Here is a 24,347-nt window from a genome sequence, read left to right as displayed (position 1 = left end):
CAAAACAGCAAGCAATGCAGAAGTACGGTGGCTAGGAAAATCTCCCTAGAAAGGCCAGAACCTAGGAAGAAACCTAGAGAGGAACCAGGCCAGTGAACAGGTCAGGGTTCCATAGCCGCAGGCAGAACAGTTGAATCTGGAGCAGAAGCGTGACCAGGTGGACTGGGGAGAGCAAGGAGTCCTCAGGCCAGGTAGTCCTGAGGCATGGTCCTAAGGCTCAGGTCCTCCGAGAGGAGAGAGAGAATTAGAGGGAGCATACTTAAATTCACACAGGACACCGGATAAGACAGTAGAAATACACCAGATATAACAGACTGACCCTAGCCCCCCGACGCAAACTATTGCAGCATAAATACTGGAGGCTGAGACAGGAGTGGTCGGGAGACACTGTGGCCCTGTCCGACGATACCCCCCGGACAGGGCAAAACAGGCAGGACACCACTAGAGGGATATCTTCAACCACCAACCTACTACGCTGAGACAAGGCCGAGTATAGCCCACGAAGATCTCCCCCACATTCTAGGGACAGTAAGGAGGCCTGTGTCTTGTGACCGAAGCGTACGTGTAGGTATGTACGGCAGGACCAAATCGGAAAGACAGGTAGGAGCAAGCCCATGTAATGCTTTGTAGGTTAGCAGTAAAACCTTGAAATTAGCCCTAGCCTTAACAGGAAGCCAGTGTAGAGAGGCTAGCACTGGAGTAATATGATCCAATTTGTTGGTTCTAGTCAAGATTCTAGCAGCCGTGTTTAGCACTAATGTTACGAAGATGGAAAAAAGCTCTCCTTCGTCAAAAGAGAGATCAGGGTCCAGAGTAACGCTGAGGTCCTTCAGTTTTATTTGAGATGACTGTACAACCATCAAGATTGTCAGATCCAACAGAAGATCTCTTTGTTTCTTGGGACCTAGAACTAGTATTTCTGTTTTGTCCGAGTTGAAAAGTAAAAAATGTGCTGCCATCCACTTCCTTATGTCTGAAACACAGGCTTCCAGGGAGGGCAATTTTGGTGCTTCACCATGTTTCATCGAAATGTACAGCTGTGTATCGTCCGCATAACAGTGAAAGTTAACACTATGTTTCCGAATGACATTACCAAGACGTAAAATATATAGTGAAAACAATAGTGGTTCTAAAGCGGAACCTTGAGGAACACTGAAATGTACAGTTGATTTGTCCAGAAGACAAACCATCCACAGAGACAAACTGATATCTTTCCGACAGATAAGATCTAAACCAGGCCAGAACTTGTCCGTGTAGGCCATTCTCCAAAAGAATGTGGTGATCGATGGTATCAAAAGCAGCACTAAGGTCTAGGAGCACAAGGACAGATGCAGAGCCTTGGTCTGACGCCATTAAAAGGTAATTTACCACCTTCACGAGTGCAGTCTCAGTGCTATGATGGGGTCTAAAACCAGACTGAAGTATTTCGTATACATTGTTTGTCTTCAGGAAGGCAGTGAGTTGCTGTGCAACAGCTTTTTCAAAAAATGTTGAGAGGAATGGGAGATTTGATATAGGCTGATTTTATTTTTTTCTGCGTCAAGGTTTGGCTTTTTCAAGAGGTTTGATTTCTGCCACTTTTAGTGAGTTTGGTACACATCCGGTGGATAGGGAGCCGTGCATTATATTCAACATAGGAGGGCCAAGCACAGGAAGCAGCTCTTTCAGTAGTTTAGTTAGAATAGGGTCCAGTATGCAGCTTTAAGGTTTAGAGACAAGACTATTTTCATCAATGTGTCAAGAATTACAAAACTTGAGTGTCTCCCTTGATCTTAGGTCCTGGCAGTGTTGTGCAGACTCAGGACAACTGAGCTTTGGAGAAATACGCAAATTTAAAGAGGAGTCCATAATTTGCTTTATAATGATCATGATCTTTTCGTCAAAGTTCATGAAATTATTATCACTGCTGAAGTGAAAGCCATCCTCTCTTAAAGAATGCTGCATTTTAGTTATCTTTGCGACAGTATCAAAAATAAAGTTTGGATTGTTCTTATTCTCCTCAATTAAGTTGGAAAAATAGGATGATCGAGCAGCAGCGAGGTCTCTTTGATACTGCACAGTACTGTCTTTCCAAGCTAGTTGGAAAACTTCCAGTTTGGTGTAGCGCCATTTCCATTCCAATTTTCTGGAAGCTTGCTTCAGAGCTCGGGTATTTTCTGTATACCAGGGAGCTAGTTTCTTATGACAAATGTTTTTTGTTTTTAGGGGTGCGACTGCATCTAGAGTATTACGCAAGGTTAAATTTAGTTCCTCAGGTGGTTAACGGATTTTTGTATTCTGACGTCTTGGGTAGGTGGAGGGAGTCTGGAAGGGCATCTAGGAATCTTTGGGTTGTCTTGCGAATTTATAGCACGACTTTTGATGCGCCTTGGTTGGGGTCTGAGCAGATTATTTGTTGCGATTACAAACGTAATAAAATGGTGGTCCGACAGTCCAGGATTATGAGGAAAAACATTAAGATCCACAACATTTATTCCACGGGACAAAACTAGGTCCAGAGTACGACTGTGGCAGTGAGTAGGTCCGGAGAAATGTTGGACAAAACCCACTGAGTCAATGATGGCTCCGAAAGCCTTTTGGAGTGGGTCTGTGGACTTTTCCATGTGAATATTAGTCACCAAAAATGTGAATTATCTGCCATGACTACAAGGTCCGATAGGAATTCAGGGAACTCCGTGAGGAACGCTGTATGAGGCCTGTAAACAGTAGCTATAAAAAGTGATTGAGTAGGCTGCATAGATTTCATGACTAGAAGCTCAAAAGATGAAAACCCAGTCATTTTTGGGGGGGAAATTGAAATTTGCTATCGTAAATGTTAGCAACACCTCTGCCTTTTGTGGGATGTGCGGGGGATATGGTCACTAGTGTAACCATGAGGAGAGACCTCATTTAACACAGTAAATTCATCAGGCTTAAGCCATGTTTCAGTCAGGCCAATCACATCAAGATTATGATCATTGACTATTTCCTTGGAAGTGAGGGATCTAACATTAAGTAGCCCTATTTTGAGATGTGAGATCACAATCTCCTTCAATAAAGACAGGAATGGAGGAGGTCTTTATTCCAGCGAGATTGCTAAGGCGAACACCGCCATGTTTTTAGTTTTGCCCAACCTAGATCGAGGCACAAACACTGTCTCAATGGGGATAGCTGAGCTGACTACACTGACTATACTAGTGGCAGACTCCACTAAGCTGGCAGGGTGGCTAACAGCCTGCTGCCTGGCCTGCACCCTATTTCATTGTGGAGCTGGGGGAGTTAGAGCCCTGTCTATGTTCATAGATAAGATGAGAGCACCCCTCCAGTTAGGGAGGGGTGAAGGACTTGGTCCTGATTGTGGGGGAGTCCCAATTATCTCAAATGATATCTTTTGGGAGGGCCAAAAACAGTTTCAACCAGCGATTGAGTTGAGATTCTGCTGTAGAGCTCATCACTCCCCCTAACTGGGAGGGGGCCAGAGACAATTACTCAATGCCGACACATCTTTGTAGATGATTTACATGCTGAAGCTATGTTGTGGTTGGTGACCTCTGACTGTTTCATCCTAACATCATTGGTGCCGACGTGGATAACAATATCTCTATACTCTCTACACTCGCCAGTTTTAGCTTTAGCCAGCACCATCTTCAGATTAGCCTTAACGTCGGTAGCCCTGCCCCCTGGTAAACAGTGTATGATCGCTGGATGATTCTTTTTAAGTCTAATACTACGGGTAATGGAGTCGCCAATGACTAGGGTGTTCAATTTGTCAGAGCTAATGGTGGGAGGCTTCGGCGTCTCAGACCCTGTAACGGATGGAGGAGAGACCAGAGGAGACTCTGACTCGTTGCTTAATGGGGAGAACAGGTTGAAAGTTTCTGTCGGCTGAATGAGCGACACCAGTTGAGCCTTCCTATAGCATTTCCCTCCAGAAGCCATGAGAAAGTTGTCCAGCTGCGGGGACTGTGCGGGGGGATTTATACTAACGTTACTATCTGTACTTACTGGTGGCACAGATCCTGTTTCATCCTTTCCTACACTTACCTTTGCCTAACGATTGCGTCTGAAGCTGGGTTTGCAGCACGAAACGTTAGCAACAAACCGCACAGCAGCACATAAACAAGTCTGTTCCATCTCGCTCAAACTTCCCAACCCTAAACCCCACCCATTCTATTCTACCTAATCCTACTTAAATGGGAGGCTGTGGTAGCAACCCTCCCTTCCTCATGTACCCTATGTCACTCTCCGCAGGCAGGGGCTTCCCAGGTGGTCTTTACTAACCCGCTGGAGATAGTCAAGATCAGATTGCAGGTGGCAGGAGAGATCACCACAGGACCCAGAATCAGCGCCCTCAGTGTCATCCGAGACCTCGGCTTGTTCGGCCTCTACAAGGTGTGTGTTTGACCATTACGTCTGGTGGCATTGTGCTTGTATTTTGGGAGACAAAGGCCTTTTGATTGAAAATGTCTGTCACTTACCCTTTGTGTGTGTAGGGTGCTAAAGCGTGTTTCTTGAGAGACATCCCTTTCTCAGCCATCTTCTTCCCAGTGTACGCCCACACCAAGGCTCAGTTCGCCGACGAACAGGGAAGACTGGGCGCATTACAGCTGTTAGCTGCTGGAGCCATCGGCGGTACACACACACGCACTACACACACACCTACCCAGCGATGCAATTCAATTCCATTTTATTTGACTGACAAAAACAGTCATAGCCACAGGTGATACCCTTTGACTACATTTCCCAGGTATCCCTGCTGCCTCCCTGGTGACGCCTGCTGATGTCATCAAGACGCGCCTGCAGGTAGCAGCGAGGGCGGGACAGACCACCTACACTGGAGTCACGGACTGCTTCAGGAAAATCATGCATGAGGAGGGATTCAGAGCACTGTGGAAGGGAGCTGGAGGTGTGTGTGTGTGTGTGTGTGTGTGTGTGTGTGTGTGTGTGTGTGTGTGTGTGTGTGTGTGTGTGTGTGGAAATGGGAATTTGCTTACACTCTGTCTCTCTCCCCAGCTCGTATGTGTCGATCCTCTCCTCAGTTTGGGGTGACTCTGGTGACCTATGAGCTTCTACAGCGGTGGTTAAATGTGGACTTCGGAGGGCAGTAAGTACACACACTCTCCCCACTGTTATAACGCAAGTTATCATACAATGTCTCCCATTTCCCTATCTTTCTCTCTCCAGTCGTCCGTCAGGGTCTGAGCCCACTCCTAAGTCTCGTATCTCGGAGCTTCCTCCGGTCAGTGCTGACCACGTGGGCGGTTACCGTCTGGCTACGGCCACCTTCGCTGGCGTGGAGAACAAGTTTGGCCTCCACCTGCCCAAGTTCAAGTCCTCTGGAGTGGTCTCCATTCACCATGATACCCCTTCTGCCTCCCCTCAAGAGGAGGCTGCTGCACCCTAAAGACTGGGCCTCTAACTACCTGCCCACTCCACTAGGGAGTATACACTTAGACACACACTCCCAGGGGCCATGCAACAGAAATACATACACACTGTTTGTATGGCCATGTAACCAGAAATACACACACACTCCCAGGGTCCATGTAACCAGACATACACACAGACGTACACACTGCCCCCCACTCCTCCCAGGGACTAATTCAGTGCACTCTCTCCCTGGTCCTGGAGAGCTGACTGTAGGTCAGTAGTTAAAGCTCAGTCAGTAACATGAACACTGCACTGTGTTGTACTGTACTGTGTTGTATCTCCAGTGGCTGCATGCTCCTCTTTACTTCTCTCATCCCTCTTTTCATCTGAAACATGTATTTGAAAAGGAGCCTCGTCTCCCCCCTGCATTCCGGTTGCTCCCCCCCGCATTCCGGTTGCTCCCCCCCACATTCCGGTGGCTCCCCCCCCCACATTCCGGTTGCTCAGCTCTCCCCCACGCTGCGCTCTCTCTCTCTCCCACACGCCTCTCTCTCTCTCTGGTGGCTCCTCTCTTCTCATTAATAACTGATTTAGATTTTTTTGTTTTTCTTTCGGATGCACATTGTGTGTAAGGCTACTTTGGTTGGACAGTGTGTAGGGGATATTTGATTGGACAGCGTGTGTAAGGCTTTACTCTGATTGGGCCTTGCACAGGAAGTTACTGTACATATTGTAGATCTGCTGTACAGAGACGTGACTCTGCTGGAAAGGAATTGTTACTGTAAGGTTGGACAACAATGTTATGGTAATGTTAGAGCAACACCATGAGGATAATGAGAGAAACATTTGTTACAGAAGCGTTGCAGTAATGTTAGAAAGCAACGTGACGGTAACGTCGAAGTGACGTTACTGTTATGTTAGAATGACGTTGGGACTCTGTCTCTTGAGAATCACTGATGTACAGACCTTTTCAACATAAGTGTTTATTGAGGAGAATCATGAGCAAAGGATTAGATAACTTAAATCCATTTCAATTCATTGTGTATTTTATTGAAATAAAGCATATGTATGGTTTTAATTCTAGAGGTTAAAGTGTTTATTTCAAGGGGAATAAACAGCAAAAAGGGACAAGCAAAACCTTACCAGGAGTTTTGGCGTAATACTAGACTTGGTCACTTCATGTTATACTGATACAATTTTACAAAATGTCCTATCATATCAAATTCATTTTATAAGCAGCACAGAGTGCATTCGGAAAGTATTCAGACCCCTTCCCTTTTCCACATTTTGTTACGTTACAGCCTTATTCTAAAATTGATTAAATTAAACATTTTCCTCATTAATACACCATAATAACAAAGCAAAACTTTTTTTTTTGGTACTCAAAAAATATGAAATACCTTATTTACGTTTTACGTATTCAGACTCTTTGCTATGTGACTCGAAATGGAGCTCAGGTGCATCCTGTTTCCATTGATCATCCTTAATGTTTTTACAACTTCTACAATTCAATTGATTGGACATGATTAGGAAAGGCACACACCTGTGTATAAGGTCCATCAGTTGACAGTGCATGTCGGAGCAAAAACCAAGCCATGAGGTGGAAGAAATTGTCCGTAGAGCTCTGAGACAGGATTGTGGCGACACAGATCTGGGGAAGGGTACCAAAAAATGTCTGCAGCATTGAAGGTCCCCAAGAACACAGTGGCCTCCATTCTTAAATTGAAAAGGTTTTGAACCACCAAGGCCGCCCAGGCAAACTGAGCAGTCGGGGGAGAAAGGCCTTGGTCAGGGAAGTGACCACGAACCCAATCGTCACTCTGACAGAGCTCCAGAGTTCCTCTGTGGAGATGGGAGAACCTTCTACAAGGACAACCATCTCTGCAGCACTCCACCAATCAGGCCTTCATGGTAGAGTGGCCAGACAGAAGCCACTCCTCAGTAAAAGGCGCACAAGAGCCCGCTTGGAGTTTGCCAAAAGGCACCTAAAGGACTCTCAGACCATGAGAAACAAGATTCTCTGGTCTGATGAAACCAAGATTGCCCTCTTTGGCCTGAATGCCAAGCCTCACGTCTGGAGGAAACCTGGCACCATCCCTACGGTGAAGCATGGTGGTGACAGCATTATGTTGTGGGGATGTTTTTAAGCGGTAGGGACTGGGAGATTAGTCCGGATCGAGTGAAAGATGAATGGAGCAAAGAACTGAAAGATCCTTGATGAAAACCTGCTCCAGAGCACTCAGAACCTCAGACTGGGGTGAAGGTTCACATTCCAAAAGGACAACGACCCTAAGCACACGCAGGAGTGGCTTCGGGACAAGTCTCAATGTCCTTGAGTGGCCCAGCTAGAGCCCGTACTTGAACCCAGTCGAACATCCTCTAGAGAAACCTGAAAATATCTGTGCAGCGACGCTCCCCATCCAACCTGACAGCGCTTGAGAGGATCTGCAGAGAAGAATGGGAGAAACTCCCCAAATACAGGTGTGCCAAGCTTGTAGCATCATACCTAAGAAGACTCAAGGCTGTAATCACTGCCAAAGGGGCTTCAACAAAGTACTGAGTAAAGGGTCTGAAAACTTATGTAAATGTGATATTTCAGTTATACATTTTTTATAAATTTGTTCACATTTCTAAAAACTGCTGTTTTACCTTGTCATTATGGGATATTGTGTGTAGAATGATGGGGGGGACTATTTAATCAATTTTAGCATAAGGCTGTAATGTAACAATGTGGAAAAAGTCAAGGGGTCTGAATACTTTCTGAATGCGCTGTATCTATACAGAGTTTGGTAAACTCCTTCCAACAGAGAATTGTGTAATGGACGATGTTCCAACAACAAGTCTAGTTGAAATGCTCATTAGAATGTGGTGCATTTGGTGCCAACATGGTGGATAGTTGGCCAAACTCTGTATGCATCTATGGCTCTACTTAGGTCCACATCTTCATATGAGGAAATACTTCATTAACATCCTTTCAGGAAGTAGAGAGACACTGGGTTTATATTAAGAGACCTACAGGTACAGTACATTTTTAAATGGATAAAGTAATATTAACTTAGTTTTTTTCAAAAACCACTAACATATTCAGTCAAGGCAAGTAAAGTTTAAAAAGCACTTTTTGTCTTGTAGTGGTATGAGCTTAGGTGTAGTGCTAATGTTAAGGGATATAATAGTAAAGCTATCCACAGACATGTTTAAATAATGTGCAACCGCATATGATAAATAAGAGCATGGATAAATAAAATTGACGCTAAAATCTAAGGACATTGCTGACCTAGTCTATAAAGGTTGGAATGGGTCATCTTGTTTCTTTCTCTTCACCATTAAACCCACATGGTCAGGCTTTAGGGAATACACATACGCCTCCAAAGACGTACAAATACAAGAGATGCAAAGTAGTAAAAAGGTGCAAAGGTACAAAGTTTTGCATATTTAGGGAAGAGCTGTGGACAGAACAAGCAAATGTTCTAGAACCTGAGAGGATAAACATCACTCCTGTTCCAACTGGAGGGAGGATTTGGAAGCAAGTGCAGGACGGGAGTGGTTAACATGGTGATCAGGCGACTAGGCGCTGCGCGGCCAGCTCCTCTCCTTCATCGCGGTTCTCGTTGATCTCCACCAGCGTGTGCACCAAACGGGTCCATTCATCTGCCTTGGGCACACAGATTTGCTGTGGAAACACACACAGGTTAAACAAATTGCAGGTTTGACACGTGATTTATTTCAGTGCAGGAATATAAGGGTTTTACTAGATGAATGAATAGATCTCTCACCTCCCCTACGTCATAGACCAGCACCTGTCCGTCTGAGTCTCCTGTAGCGATCTCTCTCCCTGAGTGAGCCCACCGCACACGGTTCAGAGCAGGAGACCCATTCACACACACACTTGCACTGGGCACCTAGGACACACACAGTGTTTATGTTGCATTGTTCATTGCGTGTGTATAAATGTGTGTTGGGGAGGAGCTATAGGAGGACAGGCTCATTGTAATGTCTGGAATGGAACGTTTGGAACGGAGTCAGATGAGGTTTCCATATGTTTAATACCGTTCCATTACAGCCATTACAATGAGCCCGTCCTCCTATAGCTCCTCCCACCAGCCTCCTCTGGTGTGTGTACCTCTGTGTCGTTGTTGAGGTTCCACAGGTCCAGGCGTCCAGATCCATCTACACAGGCGAAGAGGGCGGGGTGTGTGGGAGACCACATGACATCATACACATAGTCACAGCTGTCCTCAAATGAATACAGAGGACGGGTACTCTACAGAGAGAGAGAGAGAGAGAGGGTACTGTTAGAGAATGACGTAGGGTTGATGTTTCTGTGTGTGTGTGTGTGCGTTACCTTGGTGGTCCACAGCTTGACGGTCCAGTCGAAGGAGGAAGAGATGAACAGATGGGAGAAATCCACGGGACCCCCGGCACTGTGACAGCTCAGTCCAGTGACCGGGCCATGATGTCCCTCAAACACATCACTGATACCTGCTTTACTGTAACACAGACCATGGTGTCCCTCAAACACATCACTGATACCTGCTTTACTGTAACACAGACCATGGTGTCCCTCAAACACATCACTGATACCTGCTTTACTGTAACACAGACCATGGTGTCCCTCAAACACATCACTGATACCTGCTTTACTGTAACACAGACCATGGTGTCCCTCAAACACATCACTGATACCTGCTTTACTGTAACACAGACCATGGTGTCCCTCAAACACATCACTGATACCTGCTTTACTGTAACACAGACCATGGTGTCCCTCAAACACATCACTGATACCTGCTTTACTGTAACACAGACCATGTGCACAAAGCAATCGTTACTCCCCATCGCTAAATAAAATCACACACACACACTCACGTACCTCCCGTGGCGGCAGGCGGTGTAGACTGATCCATCTTCACTCCCGACCACAAAGTTGTTCACATCACCCAGAGGAAAAGCCATGGAGGTCACTGCTACTGCCTTCGACTGCTTAAACACCAGCTCCAGACTGTCCTGGAAAGGACACACACACACACACAGCATTAACACTAGCTCTGCGATGTCTTAGAACTCAGACACACACACACGCTGCAGTAGTACCTGTGGTTGAGACAGCATGTCCAGGCTCCAGGAGCACATCTTTCCATCAGTCGAGATGCTGATGAGGTTGTGCGCATTCTGGGTCCCCACCACGTTCACACAGTACACTGGGTGCTGAACATCACAGGACACAGACACAGTTCAGTCTCTGGGCGGCAGGTAGCCTAGTGGTTAAGAGCGTTTGGCCAGTAACCGGAAGGTTGATGGTTCGAATACCTTAGGTAAAATGATTTGCTGATGTGCCCTTTAGCAAGGCACTTAACCCTAGTGGCTCCTGTTAAGAGCGTATGACAAATGTCAGTAGCTTGTAAGCTAATATAATGTAAACAACTTCACAATTTGAAAGCTATTGAGCACTCTGCGTGTGTTACCGTGTGAGCGGATGCAGAAAGAGGAGTTCTCTGTACAGGTGTTCTCTTGTTGCTCCTGTTGTCCCATAGGACGATCTGGCCTGAGTAAGTCCCACCCACGACCAGGTTAGGATGGAATCTGGCGAACGCTGCTGACATCACTGCAGACTGGAGGGCAGGCAGAAGAAAAGGATTTTCGCAGAGCAGTGTGTGTGTGTGGTGGCGCCTTAATTGGGGAGGACGGGTTTGTGGTAATGACTGGAGTGGGATTGTATCAAACACATGGTTTCCATTTGTTTGATGCCATTTCATTCTCTCCGTTCCAGACATTATTATGAGCCGTCCTCCCCTCAGCAGCCTCCACTGGTGTGTATGTATGCGCACGTTCATGCGTTTGTGTACCTGGCAGTGGAAGGTGTATTCAGGTGTTGTCTTCTTGAACTTCATGTTCCAGACCAAAGCCACTCCGTCAGGCTCATGAGGAGCATCCTCGTTGTTGTTGTAGGAGGCCACCAGCAGCTCAGGGTACTGAATCAAACAGGAGTCGAACACGAGATGAATATGAATCCGACAGTTACATACAGTATATACACTGAGAGTACAAAACATTAGGAACACCTTCCCTTTGCCCTCAGAACAGCCTCAATTCATCAGTCAGGGCATGGACTCTACAAGGTCTCAAAAGTGTTCCACAGGGATGCTGGCCCATGTTGACTCCAATGCTTCCAACAGTTGTTTCAAGTTGGCAAGATGTCCTTTGGGTGGTGGACCATTCTTGATTTACACGGGAAACTGTTGAGCACGAAAAACCCAGCAGCGTTGCAGTTCCTGACACACTCAAACCGGTGAGCCTGGCACCTACTACCATACCCCGTTCAAAGGCACTTCAATCTTTTGTCTTGTCCATTCACCCTCTGAATGGCACACATACACAATCCACGTCTCAAGGCTTAAAAGTCCTTCTTTAACCTGTCCCCCCCTTCATCTACACCGATTGAAGTGGATTTAACAAGTGACATCAATAATGGATCATATCTTTCACCTGGATTCACCTGTTCAGTCTATGTCATGGAAAGAGCAGGTTTTGTACACTCAGTGTATATTTACAATCATTGCACACTGTCTTACCTGAGGAGACCAGTCCAGACAGGTGACCACTCTGTTCTTGGACCAACGTTCGTCAGAGAACGCCCTGTTCAGAGATATCTTAGCCCCCGCCTGCATCTCACTGGAAAAAAAGAACGAGAGAGAGGAGGGGGTAGAGAGGAGGAGGGGGTAGAGAGGGAGAGAGGAGGTGGTCGAGTGAGGAGCAGGGGGGGAGAGAGGAGGGGAGAGGAGGTGGTCGAGTGAGGAGCAGGGGGGGAGAGAGGAGGGGAGAGGAGGTGGGGGAGAGAGGAGGTGGTCGAGTGAGGAGCAGGGGGGGAGAGAGGTTGGGGAGAGAGGAGGTGGTCGAGTGAGGAGCAGGGGGGAGAGAGGAGGGGAGAGGAGGTGGGGGAGAGAGGAGGTGGTCGAGTGAGGAGCAGGGGGGAGAGAGGTTGGGGAGAGAGGAGGTGGTCGAGTGAGGAGCAGGGGGGAGAGAGGAGGGGAGAGGAGGTGGGGGAGAGAGGAGGTGGTCGAGTGAGGAGAGGGAGAGAGGAGGTGGGGGAGAGAGGAGGTGGTCGAGTGAGGAGCAGGGGGGGAGAGAGGAGGGGAGAGGGAGAGAGAAGGGGAGAGAGGAGAGGAGAGAGTAGTTGGGGGAGAAGGGGGAGGGGAGAGAGAGGCCATTAGTGAGAGAGGAGGTGTTATTATTCATAGTGATTATTGTACTACAGTGTTGAGGGAGCTAGCACACAAGCATTTTGCTGCACCTTTTATACCAGCTGGGAAGTGTGTGTGACTAATAATTATTATTATTATTTTACAGTTCGGGGTGTCTCACCCCTCCTTGTCTTCCAGGTCTCTGCCACTGTAGTCAAAGCAGACGTCCACTCGTTCAGACAGAGCGCGCTCCACAATCCTGCTCCCTCGATCGAAGAACGTCATGAATTCCTCCGAGTGGAGAAGCTGCATCTTCTCCTCTTCAGTCAGATCTTTGGGAGGGACTACACACACACACACAAATATCAGCTGTGGTGTAAGCAGGGCAAGCCAACTTACAGGTCACAGGTAAGAGGTTAAAGTCAGTCTCACCTTCTTCCTGCTTCTCTTCCTGATCAGCTTTTTCCTCCTGGGACTCCTCTGCTGGCTTGGGCTCGGCCATCTCCTCCTCCTCCTCTGCCACACACACACACACACACACACACACACACACACACACACACACACACACACACACACACACACACACACACACACACACACACACACACACACACACACACACACACACACACACACACACACACACACACACACACACACACACACACACACACACACACACACACACACACACACACACACACAGGTTCAATATCATGCTCACAACAACACAACATACTTAAAAGTCTGTAAATTGCTGGTAACACATAAAACACAAGGACTACCTGGTTTGGCCTGTGTGTGTGTTTGTGTACAGGTGGGGGTCTGTGTCTCCTTGGAGTAGGACACAGACTGTTTGGGTGGGAAATCCACCTGGGTCACCTTTGCCATGCCAAGCCTCAAACCACGCCTGGAGACACATACATAGTCAGGGAGACACATACAAACCTAAAAACACAGCCACAAGATTATACAGACTCTCTCATGCACGCACACACAAGGTCAGAGACTCTTCCACATCCAAACACACCATCGGAAAGACAAACACTCTACATGCGCTAGCAGACAGCAATGTGCATGATGCAAACATGTCCACCAAGGAAAAGACCAGGAGGAACAGAAGAGAGGAGCAGTACCCCAGCCAAGTAGGGGATGTGTCTTAGATAGTAAGAGAGAGAGGAGCCGTACCCCAGCCAAGTAGGGAATGTGTCTTAGATAGTAAGAGAGAGAGAGAGGAGCAGTACCCCAGCCAAGTAGGGAATGTGTCTTAGATAGTAAGAGAGAGAGAGAGGAGCAGTACCCCAGCCAAGTAGGGAATGTGTCTTAGATAGTAAGAGAGAGAGAGAGGAGCAGTACCCCAGCCAAGTAGGGAATGTGTCTTAGATAGTAAGAGAGAGAGAGGAGCAGTACCCCAGCCAAGTAGGGAATGTGTCTTAGATAGTAAGAGAGAGAGAGAGGAGCAGTACCCCAGCCAAGTAGGGAATGTGTCTTAGATAGTAAGAGAGAGAGAGGAGCAGTACCCCAGCCAAGTAGGGAATGTGTCTTAGATAGTAAGAGAGAGAGAGGAGCAGTACCCCAGCCATGTAGGGAATGTGTCTTAGATAGTAAGAGAGAGAGAGGAGCAGTACCCCAGCCAAGTAGGGAATGTGTCTTAGATAGTAAGAGAGAGAGAGGAGCAGTACCCCAGCCAAGTAGGGAATGTGTCTTAGATAGTAAGAGAGAGAGAGGAGCAGTACCCCAGCCAAGTAGGGAATGTGTCTTAGATAGTAAGAGAGAGAGGAGCAGTACCCCAGCCAAGTAGGGAATGTGTCTTAGATAGTAAGAGAGAGAGGAGCAGTACCCCAGCCAAGTAGGGAATGTGTCTTAGATAGTAAGAGAGAGAGGAGCAGTACCCCAGCCAAGTAGGGAATGTGTCTTAGATAGTAAGAGAGAGAGAGGAGCAGTACCCCAGCCAAGTAGGGAATGTGTCTTAGATAGTAAGAGAGAGAGGAGCAGTACCCCAGCCAAGTAGGGAATGTGTCTTAGATAGTAAGAGAGAGAGAGGAGCAGTACCCCAGCCAAGTAGGGAATGTGTCTTAGATAGTAAGAGAGAGAGGAGCAGTACCCCAGCCAAGTAGGGAATGTGTCTTAGATAGTAAGAGAGAGAGAGAGGAGCAGTACCCCAGCCAAGTAGTCTTAGATAGTAGGAGAGAGAGGAGCAGTACCCCAGCCAAGTAGGGAATGTGTCTTAGATAGTAAGAGAGAGAGAGGAGCAGTACCCCAGCCAAGTAGGGAATGTGTCTTAGATAGTAAGAGAGAGAGGAGCAGTACCCCAGCCAAGTAGGGAATGTGTCTTAGATAGTAAGAGAGAGAGAGAGGAGCAGTACCCCAGCCAAGTAGGGAATGTGTCTTAGATAGTAAGAGAGAGAGAGGAGCAGTACCCCAGCCAAGTAGGGAATGTGTCTTAGATAGTAAGAGAGAGAGAGGAGCAGTACCCCAGCCAAGTAGGGAATGTGTCTTAGATAGTAAGAGAGAGAGAGGAGCAGTACCCCAGTAGTTCGGAGTCAGAGTGCAGCTGCAGAGTAGAGGGGTCAGGATCCCAGTGTAACGTCCTGATACAGCCACAATACACCACCAGGGGGCAGCAGAGAGGGAGAGCGGGAGAGCGAGACAGAAAAGTTAGATGAGAGAGAAGTAGACAAGAGAAGGAGCGGAGTAGGAGAGAGAGAGATGGAGAAAAAGAGAAAACAACAGGGAGTGAGAGAGAGAGAGAGAGAGAGAGAGAGGTGTGGAGTGGAGTGGGAAGTGAAAGAGAGAAAGCAGACAAGTCAGAATTGACAAACCTTTTGTTAATAAATACTGAGCCAGGAAGTACACTGAACTAAAATATAAATGCAACATGCAACAATTTCAAAGATTTTACTGAGTTACAGTTCATATAAGGAAATCAGTCAATTGAAATAAATAAATTAGGCCTTAATCTATGGATTTCACATGACTGGGAATCCAGATATGCATATGTTGGTCAGAGACATCTTTAATAAAAGTAGGGGTGTGGATCAGAAAACCAGTCAGTATCTGGTGTGACCACCATTTGCCTCATGCAGCGCGACACATCTCATTCACAATGTTGACATCAGCATAACACTCGCCCACAAGAAGCCATACGCGCTTTCTTCCATCTGCCCGGCACAGTTGAATCCAGGATTTATTTGTGAAGAGCACACTTTTTCATTGTGCCGGTGGCCATCGAAGGTGAGCATTTGCCCACTGAAGTGAGTGACGACGCCGAACTGCAGTCAGGTCAAGACCCTGGTGAGAATGACGAGCACGCGTCCCTGAGGTTTCTGACAGTTTGTGCAGAAATTCTTTGGTTGTGCAAACCCACAGTTTCATCAGCTGTCTGGGTGGCTAGTCTCAGACGATCACGCAGGTGAAGAAGCCAGATGTTGAGGTATCACGCAGGTGAAGAAGCCAGATGCTGGCATGGTTACATGTGGTCTGCGGTTGTGAGGCCGGTTGGATGTACTGCCAAATTTAAAAAAAAACTGGAGGCAGCTTATGGTAGAGAAATTAACATTAAATTATCTAGCGACAGCTCTGGTGGACATTCTTGCCATCAACATGCCAACTGCATGTGTTGTGTGACAAAACTGCACATTTTTGAGTGGCCATTTATTGTCCCCAGCACAATGTGCACCTGTGTAATGATCATGCTGTTTAATCAGCTTCTTGATATGCCACACCTGTCAAGTGGAGGGATTATCTTGGCAAATGAGAAATGCTCACTAACAGGGATGTAAACACATTTCTGCCCAACATTTGAGAGAAATTAGCTTTTTGTGCGTATGGAAAATTTCTGGGATCTTTTATTTCAGCTCATGAAACATGGGACCAACACTTTACATGTTGCATTTATATTTTTGTTCAGTGTAGTTAAACACATAGACACACATACCTAGAGTTTCCATCTCCAGAGTCCTGGCTTCCTGTCTCGCTGCACATTGATTTGGCTGAGGGAGACATAGGGGCGGGGACTAGATAGTGAAACAAACACGTATCCTCTGTTATTACTCTCAGAGGCTGGGCTGTTGAGGGTGTGAGTGAGTGAGTGAGTGTGTGAGTGAGTGAGTGAGTGAGTGAGTGAGTGAGTGAGTGAGTGAGTGAGTGAGTGAGTGAGTGAGTGAGTGAGTGAGTGAGTGAGTGAGTGAGTGAGTGAGTGAGTGGTCAGTTGGTTAGTCATAAAATAAAAAAGGGGAAGATACAAAAAAGCAAAATAAATAAAAGGAGAAGAGAGAGAAAAAGTAGGTGTAAGTGACATGCTGAGGCTTCATGCAGAAAGGTTTATTCAAAACCAGAAGAGAAAACAACAGAAAATATGTGAAGAATTCTTTAACAATTCAACAAAACCAAGACAGGACAAGGAAATTATATTGGTGTAACACTCAAATGTTAATCACAGACGATGAACGTTAAATTAGAATACAAAACTGTGTGTGTGTGTGTGTGTGTGTGTGTGTGTGTGTGTGTGTGTGTGTGTGTGTGTGTGTGTGTGTGTGTGTGTGTGTGTGTGTGTGTGTGTGTGTGTGTGTGTGTGTGTGTGTGTGTGTCCTTACCATTGGTTATATCAGGGGCGATCCCCATGCTCTGCAGTAGAGCTTCAGCCTCTCTCCTCTTCTTCTCCAGGTCAGACGAGTCTGGCGCCCCAGCTGCACCGCCCTCCCCTCCCCGCTTAGAGTCAGACCCCTACAGGGGGAGAGAGGGGAAGGGGGAGAGGGCGAGGTACCGTGAGGGGATTTGTTGAATGGCAGGAACAGGGAGACAGTAATATAATAAATACTGCATGTTGGCTATAACATGATACTGTAATAATCATATACTGATAGCCCCCACTCCTCTGCATCAGGCCAGCAGTCAGCAGGTTCTACATCATTCTTCTATTCCCTCTACTCACATCCTTCTTCTTGTTCTTCTCCTCCTCCTTTCTCTTCTTTTCCTCTCTGATTTGGGCCAGACGTTGTTTCTTCCTCTCCAGCTCCGCCTTCAGCTCACTCTTATCCTGTTTATCTGCCATGCTATAAGAGAGAGGGAGAGAGAGAGAACCAGTCAATATGAGTTTGAAGATGTGTGTGTGTGTGTGGATAGTAGCTACTGGGGGTGTCACACTGGAACCATGTGAACACAAAGGGATAACTATTCATGACAATGTGTCCTTTATCTGGGAAATGGAAAACAAGAAACAACTAGTGACAGTATCTATGTTAAGCTGGGTTGTTATTAGCGCTCGAAAACTCTAGGCGGCATTCTGCCTTCTCCCTTCAGTTCTCAGCCATTAGCTTCGCCCATGACTGCCGCATGTGAACTACAACCTCGAAGCTGTGTATTAATGTTTAGAAACTTGAATAATCATCACTTGCGATGCGGCTTTCGAAACATATGGCCTTTATCTTTCAGCAGGAAAGAATTCTTCAAATGAAAAAGGTAGACTTACTGTAGCAGTTACAGATCCATACAGCTATGGGGCCTTACTGTAGCAGTTACAGATCGAAACAGCTATGAGCCTTACTGTAGCAGTTACAGATCCATACAGCTATGGAGCCTTACTGTAGCAGTTACAGATCGAAACAGTTATGAGCCTTACTGTAGCAGTTACAGATCCATACAGCTATGGGTGCCTTACTGTAGCAGTTACAGATCCATACAGCTATGGAGCCTTGCTGTAGCAGTTACAGATCCATACAGCTATGGGTGCCTTACTGTAGCAGTTACAGATCCATACAGCTATGGAGCCTTGCTGTAGCAGTTACAGATCCATACAGCTATGCACCTTACTGTAGCAGTTACAGATCCATACAGCTATGCACCTTACTGTAGCAGTTACAGAACCATACAGCTATGACCTTACTGTAGCAGTTACAGATTCATACAGGTATGGGTGCCTCGATCTGACGAAAATAAACTTCCGTACACTTCCTGAGTTATGTTTACACACACTTCCTGAGTTATGTTTATTAATACCAAATTAATTATATGGTTGATAAGAATGGTCAAAAGGGTTGAGCGGGTCATGGCTGATTGGCCACATCCCAGTTTCATCTGATTCTGCGATGGAGCAGTAGTTCGCTCGCCCGCTGGCCAACAGTCAACGCCATCTGTGTCCTGGCAGTCAACGTCATCTGTGTTGGCAGTCAACGTCATCGGTGTCCCGGGAGTCAACGTCATCGGTGTCCTGCTCGATCTTCTTTTTAGAGTCTATGTGCTCGATGCCAAGCTAGCCAGCTAACGGAGCACACGTTGACTGAAGAGAAAGCCGCAACCCTTAATTTAAACTCGCTTAATTGTACAATGGTAATCTGATTATCCACATGTAGATTTACTTTTGACAATAATCTCCTAGCAATTCTTGCAAGGCAAGGGCGTTAGCTAGCTAGCTAGCCGGCGATAAGCCTGACAGTGACAGCTAAATTAGCTAATTTAACCATCCTGTTACACGGTGACCGACTCCGACATGATCAAATCGCGTATCACGGTTTTAAAATACTAAAACATTAAAGTAGCTAGTATATTTGCACTTACTTGATATAATGTTTTAAATGAAATCCAATTTGTATGTAGTTACAGTAGTTAACGTTGCAGTACTAGGTCGGTGATGGAACTGACAGCTCCACAAACAATGAGTGGATGATGTCATTCCGAGTAAGGAATCATTTTCCCCAGACGCTGATCTAAGGCCAGTTGAGTGTTTATTCCCTGGTTAAGGTTGGAATTCGGGGTGGATAATCTGATCCTAGGTCTGTGAATACGAGCAATTTCCAGACATATTTCTCTACACGGATGGGACCTGAGGAAGGACAAAATTGTTAACGTGCATTTGAATCGTGTTCCTTGCGAGCATTTGGCGCTAGATGGCGCCAATGGTTCATTCAAAGATATCAGCTTGACCCTGGCTCAATCTCTTGCACTCATCAAGGAGTTAGGCTAGAGAGTTATCCCTTGTAAACCCTTGTAAAGCTCTCATCAACATTAAAGTCTGGGCTAGACATGATATTTCAAGGTAGATCAGATTTCAGGCATCTGTATTTTGGGGTCATTATTTCCCCTTTCTGATGTAACATGCCTTTAAGTTTGTAAACCTGTGTCCATAACACATGATTAATAGCTATATGAAATAAGAGATTAGTGGATTCACATAAGACCTTCAACTGTTGTTCAGTTTATTGCTTTGTATATCTACTAAAAAGGATAAACTATTATATCAACAGAACTATTGAGCAAGTATATTTGTTAAGGGTCATGGGTTGGGGTAAAAGTTAATGGTTTAAATTATGTTGGTTTGAAAGCATTGTACTTTGATCTTCCTCTTGAGCATGGCCAGATACTGATGACCCCACGTTCCTTATCCACTGGCTCATTGCAACTGCTTTTCAAAATGGCTGCCACCTTTCCCTCTCTGACTTTCTTATAGACCGGCAGACATTTGATGCTCTTGGAATGCCCTGGCTCTGGCTCTCATTACATGGCAGTATGCAGTAGTTTTTCTCTCTCTCCCCCTCTCTCTCCATTAATTAACTCAATTTCTATAGGGAATAGGTTATTTAAGCAATAAGGCCTGAGGGGATGTGGTATATGGCTAATATACCCCGACTAAGGGCTATTCTAAAGCACGACGCAACGAGGAGTGCCTGTAGATATATAGTAGTGTAATAATGTTATATGATGTACTGTTTTATCTTTTGTTTTATGTGTAATGTAAGTGCCTTATTGCGTTTGGACCCCAGGAATAGTAGCTGCTGCTTTGGCACAAACCCCCGAGCTGACTTATTGCTATTATAAACTGGTTACCAATGTAATTAGAAGACTAAAAAGAAATGTAATAAGTCAAATGTAATAAGTCACCTCTGGGGTTTGTGGTCTATTGTCAATATAACATGGCTACGAGCTGTATCCAGGCAATCTGCATTGCGTCATGCACAAGAACAGCCCTTAGCCGTGGTATATTGGCCATATACCACAAACCCTTGAGGTGAGTTATTGCTATTATAAACTGGTTACCAACGTAATTAGAAGAGTAAAAATAAATGTTTTGTCATACCCGTGGTATACGGTCTGATATATCACTGCTGTCAGCCAATCAGCATTCAGGGCTTGAACCACCCAGTTTATAATCCTGTTTACACAACATGAACTGTAATTTTATTTTGGGCTCTTTTTGTGTGGATGGGAAGATAATAGGATTGTGTGCATTTCTGTTCACTCTACTGTACTTATTAAATATTCCTCTTCCTCTGTAACAATGCCTGTAAAGGGCTATCACTCTGTAACAATGCCTGTAAAGGGCTATCACTCTGTAACAATGCCTGTAAAGGGCTATCACTCTGTAACAATGCCTGTAAAGGGCTATTACTCTAACAATACCTGTAAAGGGCTATCACTCTGTAACAATGCCTGTAAAGGGCTATCACTCTGTAACAATGCCTGTAAAGGGCTATCACTATGTGACAATACCTGTAAAGGGCTATCACTCTGTGACAATACCTGTAAAGGTATATCACTCTGTAACAATGCCTGTAAAGGGCTATCACTCTGTAACAATGCCTGTAAAGGGCTATCACTCTATAACAATGCCTGTAAAGGGCTATCGCTATGTGACAATACCTGTAAAGGGGTATCGCTATGTGACAATACCTGTAAAGGGCTATCACTCTGTAACAATGCCTGTAAAGGGCTATCACTCTATAACAATGCCTGTAAGGGGCTATCGCTATGTGACAATACCTGTAAAGGGCTATCGCTATGTGACAATACCTGTAAAGGTATATCGCTCTGTAATAATGCCTGTAAAGGGCTATCACTCTGTAACAATGCCTGTAAAGGGCTATCACTCTGTAACAATGCCTGTAAAGGGCTATCGCTATGTGACAATACCTGTAAAGGGCTATCGCTATGTGACAATACATGTAAAGGTATATCGCTCTGTAATAATGCCTGTAAAGGGCTATCACTCTATAACAATGCATGTAAAGGGCTATCACTGTATAACAATGCCTGTAAAGGGCTATCGCTCTGTAATAATGCCTGTAAAGGGCTATCACTCTGTAATAATGCCTGTAAAGGGCTATCACTCTGTAATAATGCCTGTAAAGGTATATCGCTCTGTAATAATGCATGTAAAGGGCTATCAATCTGTAATAATGCCTGTAAAAGGCTATCACTCTGTAACAATGCCTGTAAAGGGCTATCACTCTGTGACAATACCTGTAAAGGTATATCGCTCTGTAATAATGCCTGTAAAGGGCTATCACTCTGTAACAATGCCTGTAAAGGTATATCGCTCTGTAATAATGCATGTAAAGGGCGATCAATCTGTAATAATGCCTGTAAAGGGCTATCACTATGTAACAATGCCTGTAAAGGGCTATCACTCTGTAATAATGCCTGTAAAGGGCTATCACTCTGTAACAATGCCTGTAAAGGGCTATCGCTATGTGACAATACCTGTAAAGGTATATCGCTCTGTAATAATGCCTGTAAAGGGCTATCGCTCTAACAATGCCTGTAAAGGGCTATCGCTCTGTAACAATGCCTGTAAAGGGCTATAGCTCTGTAACAATGCCTGTAAAGGGCTATCGCTATGTGACAATACCTGTAAAGGTATATCGCTCTGTAATAATGCCTGTAAAGGGCTATCACTCTGTAACAATGCCTGTAAAGGGCTATCGCTATGTGACAATACCTGTAAAGGTATATCGCTCTGTAATAATGCCTGTAAAGGGCTATCGCTCTGTAACAATGCCTGTAAAGGGCTATCGCTCTGTAACAATGCCTGTAAAGGGCTATCGCTCTGTAACAATGCCTGTAAAGGGCTATCGCTATGTGACAATACCTGTAAAGGTATATCGCTCTGTAATAATGCCTGTAAAGGGCTATCGCTATGTGACAATACCTGTAAAGGTATATCACTCTTTGACAATGCCTGTAAAGGGCTATCGCTCTGTAACAATGCCTGTAAAGGGCTATCGCTCTGTAACAATGCCTGTAAAGGGCTATCACTCTGTAACAATGCCTGTAAAGGGATATCAATCTGTAACAATGCCTGTAAAGGGATATCAATCTGTAACAATGCCTGTAAAGGGCTAGCACTCTGTAACAATGCCTGTAAAGGGATATCAATCTGTAACAATGCCTGTAAAGGGATATCAATCTGTAACAATGCCTGTAAAGGGCTAGCACTCTGTAACAATGCCTGTAAAGGGATATCAATCTGTAACAATGCCTGTAAAGGGCTATCACTCTGTTACTGTTACCATGGAAACTCATCTCATGACTTAAAAATCAGGTTACCACGAGCAGGTGCATATCGTGTGTGTGTGTGTGTGTGTATATATGTGTACCTCACTCGCTTTCTCAACCAAATACAACATATTTCCTGATGTAACTTACTTGGAACACACACACTCTCCATCAAATATATCAAACCTTCCAACAAACAAGCTCCCGTTCAGAGAAAAAAATATGAAATATGAATATGAAATATTCAAAAATATGAAATATCCACACATTGTTTCATTCAAGCCTGCTGATGTAATGTATTCATTGGCATAAAACAGTGAGTTTAGTGATTGTAAATAATCTCATGCTTATCCTCTACCCCCAGACCTACTGTAGGTGCAAGAGTCAAAACAAATCACATTTTATTCGTCACATGCTTCGTAAACAACAGGTATAGACTAACAGTGAAATGCTTACGGGCCCTTCCCAACAATGCAGAGAGAAAGAAAATAGAGAAACAATAGATAAGTAATAATAAATACACAATAGTGAGTGCGTGTGTGATGATCATCTTAACCATTCTCTATAACTTTGTGCTGTCAGAATCATATAGACTAATCTGTTACAGAGAGAGCTCGTCAGTGGAACCCACAGTTAGTCTGTTGTTATGTTATTTTACCTTTATTTTATCAGGGAGTCATACTGAGACCAAGTTCTCTTTTACAGATGAGCCCTGAATATCAGAAATTATAGAAAATACACACATCAACATTGTTCAGTCTGCCATTAACCTGCCTTCGCCTGGTCGGCTCCATTTGGGTGTAAAGAGTTAAGTCACCCAATGACCAACACAAACACATCCAAATAAAAGTGTGTGTGCGCATGTGAGTGTGTGTGTGAATTCCACAGTGACGTCACAAAAGCTTCACCACAACAACATAACATATAGACCTAGCTGGCTGATGCATTGCACCAGATTTGGAACAAAGCATTTTCTCCATCTGTAGATCATAACATTGTCCTCCTTCATCAAGCATGTTCACTTCTTTTTTTATAAGATTCATTTTTAATATGGGCCAATACAACAATATGCATGTTTTCAACTTGCCAGTGTGTAGTGGAATTCAACCATGCACACAGCCCACACACACTAAGTGAACAGCCTTCGCAAACAAATCCTGACATCTGAAAATGCCTGTAGTCAGAAGCCCTTTTTCAATGGATGTGTAGACCTGAAGGCATTCATATTTTTATACGAATAAAAGTATAAAGAAAATAAATTGTAGTCATGTAATTTTTCCTCTACCATTTCATTCAATATTTTGTTCGTGCGAGGAGAAATGAACTTGTGTGACTTACGGCCATTTTTGGGGTGTCGCTTCATTGTTTTCGCATCATCTCATCCACAGCACGAGCGAGGTGGGCGCCAATCATAGATATAGGCTTAGTAGATATTTTGACCCATGCATTTTTTGGGTGGTACATTTCTGGTAGCTGATCTGTAAATTGGTACATCATCCAACATGGCTGAACAATAGAAAATTGTCATTTAAATACACGTTATTCAAA

The 24,347-nt window shown here is 45.1% G+C and overlaps 2 protein-coding genes across 8 annotated transcripts in view; one reads left to right on the top strand and one right to left on the bottom strand.

Moving 5' to 3' along the window:
- The window catches only part of slc25a12 (solute carrier family 25 member 12), a 24,972-nt gene extending 18,545 nt beyond the window's left edge, over window positions 1-6,427 (top strand). The window contains exons 14-18 of the mRNA XM_071361202.1: window positions 4,231-4,371; window positions 4,473-4,611; window positions 4,727-4,885; window positions 4,993-5,083; window positions 5,164-6,427. Coding sequence (XP_071217303.1) covers window positions 4,231-4,371; window positions 4,473-4,611; window positions 4,727-4,885; window positions 4,993-5,083; window positions 5,164-5,383 — 750 coding nt within the window. The 3' untranslated portion in view covers window positions 5,384-6,427. The remainder of the gene's footprint in view (window positions 1-4,230; window positions 4,372-4,472; window positions 4,612-4,726; window positions 4,886-4,992; window positions 5,084-5,163) is intronic.
- Window positions 5,828-24,347, bottom strand: LOC139550353 (dynein, cytoplasmic 1, intermediate chain 2a-like). Of its 7 annotated transcripts, none has more exons than XM_071361204.1 (17): window positions 24,138-24,347; window positions 17,464-17,584; window positions 17,126-17,255; window positions 16,468-16,597; window positions 15,059-15,121; window positions 13,316-13,440; window positions 12,960-13,043; window positions 12,709-12,871; window positions 11,919-12,018; window positions 11,193-11,318; window positions 10,812-10,958; window positions 10,441-10,554; window positions 10,220-10,353; window positions 9,692-9,836; window positions 9,470-9,610; window positions 9,123-9,248; window positions 5,828-9,019 (listed from the first exon to the last, which is right to left on the bottom strand). In XM_071361204.1, exons 2-17 carry the CDS (start codon window positions 17,581-17,583, stop codon window positions 8,906-8,908), a joined length of 1,962 nt encoding a protein of 653 aa, XP_071217305.1. In that variant the 5' UTR covers window position 17,584; window positions 24,138-24,347; the 3' UTR covers window positions 5,828-8,905. The 7 variants fall into 7 exon arrangements, with proteins under 7 accessions (XP_071217305.1, XP_071217304.1, XP_071217308.1 ...); XM_071361203.1 differs by lacking the exon at window positions 24,138-24,347 and adding an exon at window positions 19,086-19,342; XM_071361207.1 differs by lacking the exon at window positions 24,138-24,347 and adding an exon at window positions 19,086-19,341 and having other exon boundaries at window positions 16,468-16,522.

Source organism: Salvelinus alpinus, chromosome 23, assembly GCF_045679555.1.
Source record: "Salvelinus alpinus chromosome 23, SLU_Salpinus.1, whole genome shotgun sequence".
Classification (NCBI taxonomy): Eukaryota; Metazoa; Chordata; class Actinopteri; order Salmoniformes; family Salmonidae; genus Salvelinus; species Salvelinus alpinus.
Note: the sequence above shows the minus strand (reverse complement) of the source record. Positions and strands in the feature narration are given on the sequence as shown.

Bases quoted from the DNA above. Each gene is read 5' to 3' on its own strand.
- LOC139550353 (XM_071361204.1), bottom strand. From the start codon at position 17,583: ATGGCAGATAAACAGGATAAGAGTGAGCTGAAGGCGGAGCTGGAGAGG. The intron at 12,019-12,708 runs GTGAGACACCCC...CTTTTTTTCCAG, and splicing joins GACCTGGAAGACAAGGAGGG to TGAGATGCAGGCGGGGGCTA. The intron at 9,020-9,122 runs GTGAGAGATCTA...GTGTTTCCACAG, and splicing joins TGGTCTATGACGTAGGGGAG to CAAATCTGTGTGCCCAAGGC.